Source organism: Nansenia antarctica (genome assembly GCF_963989245.1).
Source record: "Nansenia antarctica genome assembly, chromosome: 2".
In the NCBI taxonomy this organism is placed as follows: domain Eukaryota; kingdom Metazoa; phylum Chordata; class Actinopteri; order Argentiniformes; family Microstomatidae; genus Nansenia; species Nansenia antarctica.
The window spans coordinates 57,830,232-57,842,058 of record NC_137675.1 but is presented as its reverse complement, the minus strand read 5'-3'; the positions used below and the strand labels follow the sequence as shown (position 1 = coordinate 57,842,058).

At 41.6% G+C, this 11,827-nt stretch overlaps 1 protein-coding gene across 1 annotated transcript; it reads right to left on the bottom strand.

Annotated features, from left to right (window-relative positions):
- Nucleotides 1-1,340: 1,340 nt before the first annotated feature.
- On the bottom strand, nt 1,341-5,397 carry eef2kmt (eukaryotic elongation factor 2 lysine methyltransferase; the record flags this gene model as incomplete). The annotated part of the gene is made up of 8 exons (XM_080523159.1): nt 1,341-2,153; nt 2,891-3,040; nt 3,155-3,399; nt 3,615-3,748; nt 4,073-4,174; nt 4,294-4,374; nt 4,493-4,555; nt 5,302-5,397. 8 exons carry the CDS (start codon nt 5,395-5,397, stop codon nt 2,047-2,049), a joined length of 978 nt encoding a protein of 325 aa, XP_080379285.1. The 3' UTR covers nt 1,341-2,046.
- Nucleotides 5,398-11,827: the final 6,430 nt, after the last annotated feature.

Sequence of the window (11,827 nt, the reverse complement as noted above, 5' to 3'; positions counted from 1 at the left end):
GTAAGGATGTTATCTGAGGTGCAACAGCGGACCAGCGTGCTGTCAAACCATTTACTCTCCCTGTCATGGATGGAGCCCCATCCGTCACAAGCATTCCCACACGCTTCATATCTAGACCATTGTCTTTGAAAAATTCTGAAATGTTCTTAAAGACTATCTCGCCAGTTGTGTGTCCTTCTAACGGCAGTAAACCGAGCAATTCCTCTCGGAAGCATTTGCCGTCAAAAAAACGGACATATATGCACAATTGTGCGATATCGGTTCTGTCTGTGGACTCGTCTACTGCTATAGACATAACATCAGCTTTCTTCAGTTCTTTTAACAGTGTTTCAAACACATCTGTAGCAAGAATTTCAACCCTGCGAATGTTTGAAGTGTCTGACAGGGGAACGTTTTTAATAGCAGATGACACACTCGTTTTAATTTTGCTGTCAATTATCACTTCATCTATGACGGCCAGCATACAGTCTTTCATGGTTTCAGAATCAGTGAATGGCCTTTTCTTCTTTGCTAAGATCCAGGAAACACGAAGGGATGCTGCTGTACCTCTCTCTTGGGCTGTGCATGTCCGTACCATCGTTGTACAGCTCCGATTGTAGGATGCAATCAAACTCTGCACTTTTGCAGCCCTCTCCTGAGATCCCTCTGGAAAGTTGGCCCGGAAAGTCGGGTGTTTCTCCATGTGGTGCCTCCGAATATTGTAATCTTTAAGTACCGCAACGCACTCATTGCATATTAAACACATCGGTTTGGCATTTGGACTTTGTGGTAAAATAAACACGTATTTTTCAGTCCAGGCAGGGTTAAACCGACGGTTTTCATCGTCAATTTTGCGTTTCAGGGTGGAGAAAGTCGAAGACATTTTTGGAGTTGATATCGGACTTCTAGCTAGCCTGCCTACAGAACGTGAATATAACGCTCTAGCAACAGTCAACCCAATCAGGGCATTGTTTGTTAAAGTGTGTCTAGCAACGTTATATTAAACAATGCCCTGATTGGGTTGACTGTTCACACGCTCACACGTCACACCTTGCCACGCCCAATGCGTGACATTTGAGAGCCCTGGTGTTATATTCACGTTCTGTAGGCTACTATTGTATGGTAACGATCCTGTATGAGGCCCGTTAACAGCTCCACCAAGGGAGTTAACTATCTTGGTCTAATGGTTAGCGCGGTCGTCGTTTATGCGGGAGATCGGGGTTCGATTCCCGCATGGGGCGAGTTACACTACCAAGTCTCCGTTCGCTACAGTATGAACACTCGCGAAATACGTTTTTCTCTACTTTTATGGCTGGGCCAATCGGGGGTCGCGTCTGGGCCGCATGCGGCCCGTGGGCCGCTAATTGAATAGGCCTGATCTACACGATTGGGTTGGGCTGCAAAGCACAGTCGAGTGCTATATCATATTGATGTTTAGTTGGATGTATCATATTGATGTGAGGTTATTAACAATGATGCAATGTACTGTAGACGACCTGGAACGCAACCACGTCTGCCGCAGCAAGAGTGCTCAAAGGTTTAACAATGGATGGACCTGCACTGCTGCGTTCAAGACGACCATTTGAACAGTTTTGAAATGGAACCACATTGAAGCTGAACTGATCATGTCATATCAAAAGTTGCAATAGCATTGCTAATAATTCTATACACATTCTTGGTTTTGGGGACCTTTTGGTTAAAGGCTTGTTACACAGGCTTTTCTGCTGCTCTGTGCAGATCCCTTTATTCCAATGCTACTGTATTCCACACTTTAAAGGCTTGAATGTATGAATAACACTTGAATGTATAAAAGCTGCAGTGTACATTTATGTAAATAATCCCTTTTTAATACAGTAGTACATGGACTGGTTTGGTGTCATCATGCATAACTTCATCTCTATGTTGTATGGGAAGACTATGGGTGATAGGTACTATGATGAGGTCATGCTTGATTGGTGTGTTTTCTGGGGATGACAGACTCCCAAGAGTCTCAAATTAAGGAAATGAATCTATTTAAGACTACTGTCAATGACGATTTTATACAGTGAAACACAGACAGTCTTGGTGTCATACATGTATGTACAGTTTTATCATCTCTATGGTGGAAACTCTATTGTAGCCGAAGATATGGGTGACTGATCCTGTGATGACATCATGGCTGATTCCAGCGTTTTCTGTAGATGGAGAGCAAAAAAAGTACTTATGTAGTTGTCTTTTAATTTCAGTGTATGTGGATCATTATGAATGATGGATTCTAATTGTGCCCTTGTACCACATACTGTACAGCTGCCTATGAATCGGTCATACATAAAATACTATTTATACAAGTGTTTTTTACAGAAATAAAGAAACAATTGTCACAAAATGAGTAATCCTCACAGCAGAAGCAAAGATGAGTGACAATGAAACACTCCCTTTCCCTGCAACCTCTCAGTTAAATCTAGCTTATTTCACTTGAAACCTGAAACTAACTTGCTTTGAATCTTAACTTGCATTGTTTAAGTCAACAATGCGTTCAATGTAGGGCCAGGGAATTTTTCTCTACCTGTAAAAAAAAAAAAGACTTGAGCGATTTACCATCCGAGTGTGCCTTTGGATAAGAGCATCTCCGACAATGTAGAACTCCACTTCTACCAATGAGGCATTGCTCCTGTCGTTAAGTGACATTTCTTTTTCTTTCTTTTTTTCTTTCCTGAGTGGGGCAATCCCACTCATATTTTTCATTTTATTGACAGATACAGTAGAGATTTAGACAGGAAGGATGGGTGAGAGAGAGAGGAGGGATGACATGCAGGATATGTCCCCGGACGGAATCGAACCGGGGACCCTGCGGTTACATGGTCAACGCTTAACCCGCTACGCCACCTAAGCGCCCCCTGTTAAATCACATTTGTTCTAGAGAATCTCTTACCCAGCTGGTGCTTGAAGCAGTTGTATGTGTCTGGGTTTCGGATGGTGGAGGAGATGTAGACATCAGGAGGGCTACTCTGGCCAGACGACCTCAGGATCTTAGACAGAAGCTTCACCAGGTAGCCAATGATATCAGGATCATACACCACATCTGTAACATAGATAGAAATTTGCCTTTGAAACTCTTCCCCTATGGACGTTCGGAATGGACAACTATGTTCTATTCTATCCTGTCCTGTAGAGCGAGCCGTGGCTATCACCTCACCTGCAGCAATGACCGTGTTGGCGCCGATCTCTCTTAGCTGTTCCTCTGTCACCGCTCCCCAATCCAGCTCCTCCACAGTAACTCTGGGAGAGGTTTGGTTGGCCAGCCCGTTGAGCTGGATGTTGTCCCTCAGTCTCTGTAGTACGCTGGTGTGACAGTCACTAAACACATATCTGGAGGGGTTGCAGGATCGACAGACCGCTATCCCTGTCAGCCCCACCCCACTGCCCAACTCCAGCACAGTCCTGTGTAGAAAGGAGAGCAAACACACAGACATACAGCATGTTTCAACATAAGTAGACACAAACACACGACCATCTCGCCCACTTGCCAGTCCTAGCGCAGACACACACCCCAGTCCCAACACTGTCCTACAGAATAAGATCATTGATGGCTATGGATAGTACATAAACACCTATTGGTGAACAGTCTAATGTATACACACACACACAACCTTTACCTGCCAGTGAATTCCTGGTGGTTGTCCAGTGCCCACTCTGCCAGGTGGAGGGCAGCCTCCCACGTAACCAGTCCTGTGGTGCCCTCTGAGATCACCGCCACACTCTCTGACAGACTCACAGCATCTCCGCAAGGCTAGAGGACGACGACAACAACACGCAGGTTACCATCACCTGGTCAGTGACATACTTGGTATCTGATGAGAAATCTCTGACAAGGAACATCATGTGAGGTGGTAGAAACAGACAGTTTGCAGGGAAGTTATGCTTGTGTGTGTCTGATGAGGTAATAATCTCAGAGTCTCAGACAGGATGTTTGAATCTCTTCACACGCCACTGAACAATGAGTGGTGCATGTTTTGACATACAGTATACACTTTTATATGCATTGACGCTAAATAGGCCTACAAGAGATTTCATGTGGTGTTGAATGTTATTACACAGTGAGTTTTGAGAGTACCAGCAAATAGCTCTTGTAGCACTCAGTTCCCTCCTCTGCACCCAGGACTTCACCCAACGCATCGTAAAGCTCATCTATGGGTTCTGACTCTGTGGCTTCATGCTGTAGAGTAGAGAAGAGAAGCCCCCATGTGAAATCGTGGCATATAGAGCAATTATCAATTGTACACAGCTAAAAAGGGAAACATGTCCGGAAGTGGAAGATGAACAACAGAAACCAACCCTTTTGATCAACTCTGTGAGAAACTGTCTCCTGTATTTAACTGATGGAGGATACTTGCAAACCAGCGGATTAAGGCATGTCTGTGAAAGGGGGGATATGAACATTGTTAAAGTTGTACCTCTCACTGTCTGTCTCAATGGTTATTTAAACAAATCCTCAATCAAAGAGATGTAGTGTGGCAGAGTGCGTTGTTTTTACCTGTTTTAAAATATCTGCAATCAACTCTGATGATCGGTCGTTCTCAAGTTCTCTTTCAAGGAACTGTGAAAAATCATGTTTACTATTAAAAGTCAGAACAAATTATATCTGGCTACCCACAAACAAGGGAGACATTCTAGAGTGTGTAAACTATGCATTATTATCCTCTTAAGAGTACAAAGCAACACATTTAAAACACAGAGAAAGAAACCCCCAAAATTATAGAAATGCAGGGTTTCATGACTAAGCTGCCTAAGACCTTCCTCCTGGGGTAAACAGCCTGGCTACTTCACTTGTATGAAGGCCAGAACTGTACAGTTACAGACAACCCTCCCAAATTTCGTTGTTTGGTACCTGTACTATAGCAATGACAATAAAGACCATTCATTCATTCATTCATTCAACTCATAGGGCTTTCACACCGGCAGTTCCGAACGCCGGTTCGCGTTCGCGTTCGGAAACCTCCGAGCCCGCGTTCATACCAGTGTATCGTTCGCCAGACAGCGCCAACGTTCGGAGGTTTCCGAACGCGAACCGGCGTTCGGAATTGCCGGTGTGAAACCAGTGGCCTCTCAGGACAGCTAATGTTCTGACTAAAGGCTGCAGACTAAAGGCTGCAGAGCTTCCTCCCATTCTCTCCAATATTGTTGTAGTGCAAAGCTATACTATTTACCATTTGAAATATCAAATGACAAAGGAAGCACATGATATTTTCATGTCTATGTGGGTGAACGTTTCTATAATATGGTAATTGATTATTATAATAATACAATACATCTTTATAAAACACTGTAGGCTAGGCTACTTACATTCCAAGGGAAAGTAGGCAATCGGCTCATAGCGAAAAAAGACACTTGGAAGGCACACAATACATCTGTTCTATTCCTAATAGAAGAAGCATTCATTTTGTTGTCTTATCTTTAGAGTGGTTAATATCATTCAATTTCCGTTAGATCTATATTTGAAAAACATGTGTTTTCCCCCCGTTTGTTTTCTTCCGTGTTACCCATGAGGCCTTTCTCCTGTCGTGAAGCCATGTGGGTATTGTAGTTTTATTAAAGGTGTGTGTAGTATACTAGCTACTACTAGCTATCACACACGACTGTGCGGTTCTGCTGTAGTGTCACTTCCTCTGCTGGTGATAGATACAGGGTATATACAGGAATCTTGAGGTTAATTTCAATACCTTTCTAAGACTTTTTAAAGACCTTGTCAATATTTTTCCAGATCTCACCGCCACTTCGAGCTGTAACCGTTTACATCAGTGAGACCTTAACAGTTTGAGTTTGCAATAGACTAGACCACTATCATACAACAGAATTTCCGGTTCATCTTTGTTTTTTAATAAAAATAATAAATTCACGAACTTTTACTAAAAGTTTTTAGGACTCAAACTCTTTGGACAGTCTAATTCAGAAAAATACCTACAAAATTCAAGACCTCAAAAAATCGTGATAAGACTTTTTAATACTTATTAAGGGTCTTGATTTTCCCAAAATTGATTTATCAACTTTTAATACTTTTCAAGACACCGCGGATACCCTGAGATATCAAACAACGTAACTTTTATAATTCCCTTCCCATATCATTTCGTTTAGTTCCTCCCATTGCTTAGGACTGAAGAGTGGCTATAAACATATGTTTATTTGGTTAGCTTCTGCTGGGTCTTAATAAACATGATCATGTTTAACCCATAAGAACCCGGATCCATTTCTCCTTCAAGAAAAATTATGGGGGACATAAAACAGATTAAATAGACCACATAGAACACATCTGACATTGTTTTCTAAATACCACCCCCTAGTGGCAAAGATCTGAAATACATATATGTCACATTGGCTGTTAAACCTATTCCTCATTGGAAAATAAATCAACCTGTTTGTCTTTTTATTTGCAAAACATGGCAGGAACAGGGCCATTTGGGCCATTTGTCAGGGACATTTGACATTTGACATTTGAACAGGGACATTTGACATTTGACATTTGAACAGGGACATTTGTCAGGTGCTCAGGCCAGGTTTCAGGTTTCAGGTTTCTCAGGCCAGGTGAGCCTCTCCTCATAGAAGGCTATGAGCACCTGAGGACAGCGAGTGTTTGCCTCACGGGCCGGAACCAGATCAGCCTCGTCTGACCCCTTCCTGTAGAGCAGAGGGAGAAAAAGAATAGCTCAGGACTCATACTAATTATAGACCTTTAGTAGCAAGTTTGATAAACTTCCATCATGTCAGTCATGCTCTCATTTCCATGGCAACCCAAAGCTTACAAACTAGCAAGGACAGTTAGCGTATTTATTTAAGACATTTCTGAAAATGTCCCTAATAAAAAGGCAGATTCACATAAGTGTAAACAAAAGTTGGAAGTGCATTATGAAAAGTACGGTAGTAAGGAGGACTTCAAAAGGCAGGGAGTACGCAGGGATGGGTTATGATTCAGTTTTAGTAATTCTATAGTAAGGATGTAAAACCATATAGCCTGTATACCAGCCAACTTAATGGCAATCAAATTGTCTGTGATTAATGTCCAGTATTCATTACGAGCCACCAGAATCGACCATTTAGGGCCAATCCCATTACACCCCTTCGGCTCAGTTTTGAACGTTCACGTGTAGGGGTGTCCCAATTCTTGTTTTCATTTAGAGTATGGCTCTGTTTGGAGATTTTTCATGACAAGACTACATTCAGACCCATGGCCCTACCTCCCAGGATGCCTTGCGAATCATCAGAAATCAGATTTTGCTCTAGGCAATGTGGAAGACAACCACAAATGTTATTAGTTTCTCTGTAATTACTTGTTAATAAAGATTTGAAAAATTATAACCATATTATTATCTTAGTTTAATGTCCTTTCAATGTATTATAGACCTTTTCTTTATAACAAGCACAACCATTTTTCCATGTCGCATTTTCCCCCTTCGATGGCATGAAGCTATAGCTATGGCACTTCTTGAACCAAAACACGCAATCTAATCCGAACAGTTGTTATTATGCCATATTATTGATGGGTTATATCATGTAGCTGACTAATAACATGGACAGCGGCTGTTTCTCCAGCGTTCCTGTCATATCGGATTTTAGAACTCCATAAAAATAAATCTGCGCTCTGTGTCTAATGTTATCTATCTGACGTTACATGTTTTGTGCACGATAGTGGTGCATTTTAACATTTCATGTCGCATTTCCCCCCTTTGATGGCATATGACGCTATTGCACTTATTAAACTAAAACTGCGCTCCGTGTCTACTAACGTTATCTACCTAATGTTACATATTTTACGGCTGATTTGGGCATGATAGTCATGCATTTTGACATATTTCCATGTCGTATTTCCCCCCTTTGATGGCATATGACACCCGAATTTAACTAAAGCCACGAAGTTGTTGCACGGTTGTCCTATATCAGTGCAGACTGGCACGGTAGGAGCACAGTTGATAGCCTACAGAGCACTGTTATTCTGTCATGGTCTGATAATTAAGTATTGTTATTTGTTATTTGATGACTTGATTTGACGGGTTTGATCGATTGATAGTGTAAAAATTTAAATTGTGAATGAATCACTAACGTCAATGTTTTTCTATGACACTACTGATGACCCATCAGGGTCTTGAAGGGTTGTCCCATTTAATTGGGAAAGATTTCAACCACTACCTACGCCTTGTGGCTCTGTTCAGAGGCCTTGGCTCCAAAGTGAGCAGCACTCCAAAACGAGCCGTAGGGAAGGGAATCGGGAATGGGCCTTAAAAGCCGTCCTAAAACCCCCCTAGCAGCCATAACTCTCCCCTGACCCCCATCTAAGACCCTTTTTCAGTTAGGGAAAAACCCAGCAGAAAGTCAATTTTTTAATTATCAAACTTACACCTCTGGTTTTATCAACCCACCACCATCTGCCAATGTTATTTTACTAAATTAATCAAATCAATCAATAAGAATAACCGGTTACATTTCTAGTCAACGGTTAATCTAAATGGTAAATGGACTGACTTAAAGCGCCTTATTCCATAGCGCTTTACAATAGGGCTGCCACGATTAGTCGACTAGTCGCGACGACGACGATTACCAAAATCGTCGCCGACATATTTGGTAATCGACGTCGTCGCATGTTTTTTTGTAGCTGAAATAAGCGATAAGCATTCGTTTTTCTTCCCTGAAGCTGCCACTGGCTAGCGTCTCCCAGTGTCTTTGATGTACATGCGCAGTGTCGGTCATCCGGGGCACACGTGACATCCTCGGAAAAACAAACAGAGAAATGTCTTCCCGTCCTCGTACGTCTAAAGTGTGGGGGCATTTCATTGTGTGAAGCGCATTGAGTTGCATCTTGTAAGAAATGCGCTATACAAATAAAATTTGATTTGATTTGATTTGAAATGTCTTCCCGTCCTCGTACGTCTAAAGTGTGGGGGCATTTCAACCACAACGTTGAAAAAAAGAATGTGAAATGTAAAATTTGCAAAGCTGAACTCGCTTATCATGGCAGCACGTCTATGATGCGCGAGCATCTCAAAAGGAAGCACGTTGTGGCAGATGACGAGGAAGACGATGGCTCGTCTCGGTAAGCTAGTTAGCTTGTTATTGGCTAACGATATCGTTACATTAAAAGCCTTCTTACATTATTTTACGTTATGTGCTGTAACGTTGTCATCAAAGCGATACTTATCAAATAGCTACAAATGTTGTCTTAACGTTACAGTGCTAAGAAGGCGCGTTTGTACTATGGATAGTTATCTTGTCAAGTTGCCAACGTGCACACCCCAGCAAGCCACCGTCCTGACCGGATCAATCCTGAACATGCTGGTTAAGGATATGAGACCCTTGTCCATGGTTGCTGACGAACCTTTTCTCTACAAACATTTCTTTTTGTGGATAATTGCTCTTTTTTAGTTGCCTTAGTGCCTACCTCATTTTATTTTGCAGCACTATTCAATACATTTAAAATGTATGTTTGATGCCAGAGATGAGTGAAGCAAAGCAAAACTTTTGTACTCTGTACAAGTATTTATTTTTGTTTTTGTATTCTTTTGGTTGCCTAGTGCCTAGCCTACCTCATTTTACTCAGCAGTTTGCACTCTCTACTACTCTTTACATTACATTACATGCATGTGATGCCAGAAATAAATCTGCAAAGTTCATTAAAATATCTATTTTTGAGTGAACAATCATTTTAATTGTCTTTATTTTTAGTTAGCACATGCCTACAACAACAACTAACAACTTCAAGCTAAATTTAGAAGCTGATTTAGAAGATGATAGCTAAATAAGAGCGATTGAGTAATTGTGCGATAAGCTGTAATTTATGATCCGATTAGTCGACTAATCGATAAAATAATCGGTGACTAGTCGACTATGAAAATAATCGTTTGTGGCAGCCCTACTTTACAATGGCCTCTCATTCACCGATTCATACACCAATGGTGGCAAGCTACCATGCAAGGTGCTGACCTGCTCATTGGGAGCAATTTGGGGTTCAGTGTCTTGCCCATGACACCTCGACATGTAGCCAGCCGGCGTTCGAACCAACGATCTGCCGACCTTGCGATCACTAGACGTAATCTAATAACTGTTAATCATGAACACCCCCAATTTCAAGTATTGCCATGTAGAGTTGGGTTCCAAACAAAGTTGGGTTCCAAAGTGACTACAAAAAGCAATACGAGTGAATGTGTGACTTGACAACAAGTACAAGGTCGGCATTTGTGCATGTGAGACTCACCATTTCATCAAGAACATCAGTTCACCACTGCTGTCTGATGCACCGATGATCCTCTCTGGGTCAAGGTTCCTGGCAAAGCCCCGTGGCGTTTCACTCTGAAACAGACAACACAATAAATAAATTACCATTTACCACAACGCAGATCAGCTCTCTGGGAACCTGCATACTTTACCTTTTTATGTGAACTGTAAGTAGGCTACACCTTGTGCAAACCAGGTCACATGAACCAGCAATGGCTCATAACGCAGGATCCCCATCTCCCGTTTGTGTAGCAGGACACCCCACTAACCCTAACCCTTATTAAGGGTCTTGATTTTCCCAAAATTGATTTATCAACTTTTAATACTTTTCAAGACACCGCGGATACCCTGATATCAACAACACTCCACAAAATTACTGTGAAAACTCATAAAGGTAAGTGAAGTAATCTTAACCACTCAATTAGCAGTGCAAGAGCATTCAAATACAGTCAGAACTGAATTAATGATATGCCTAAAAACTATTACAGTGACAGAATACAATAGTGACCTTATAAATTCAGCATTACATTTGTTGTCTTCTGGCAGAGATGACATCATAGGATTATTTAGGCTGATCCATTCTCATCCTATTATATTTATATCGAGGATACACTACACAATTTATAAAATCTTCATACCGGAAAACCTCTGACATTTTGTGATCACCCTTGCCCAAATTATTGTGTCTTGCTGTTGCTCTCTCCAAGATCAGGGGTTCTCACATCACACATTTTAATTTATACATTTACATAAGATTTGACCATCAAGACCCTACAGTAGCCTAAATTCATACAGCCATGTTGGTACAGCCATGCGTAACGGCGAAATCCTGTGGGCAGAATTAATAAGGATTATTAATGAACTCACCGACACCGCCCCTGGTGGCCCAGTCTCTTGACCGCGTGCGCGACCCGCCATATTAGGTTTTGGATTAACACTGGAGTGGAACTGGAAGAAACATACAAATTAAACTTCTCATTCTACAATTTTAACATAGCAAAGTTTGACATGACCACGTGTACATTTGGAACACAATTAAAGACAGTCACGAGCACATGTCGTGACCACAGTCGTGACCACATACTGGTGCAAAGTGCTGCACGAGGCAAGAAACCAGACGTAGCTAACTAACAACCACTTTGTAGTTCATAAATTAGCTAATGGAGTCATCGTTGCTTCTGTAGTCTACAGTTAAAATGCATTGCTTTCGATGTATTAATTACTAACTGGCTAATATTATTGAAAATTGAAACATCGCGTAACAGGCGGCCTATCTAACTAGCTCGCTGGCAACTGGACTAGTTGAAACCATCTCTTGTGGCTCAATTAAAAGCTTATATTCTTTAATTACTTTCACAGTGATTATCTGGCAGCATGTACGGTAATAAACATCATGTAGCTAGCTCTATTTGTTCATAGAACGCCTTAGATGTACTTACATAGACTTGACTTCTTTCGATTCTCAACGGGAACTGTCTGCTACGAATTGTATCAGGTTATTTATAGGGCTTCTCACCTGAGTATCACTGCGCACGTATCACCCTGAGTATCACTGCGCACGTATTCTGTGAACCATTCATTGGTTCACAGAATACTGAATTCTATAAATATT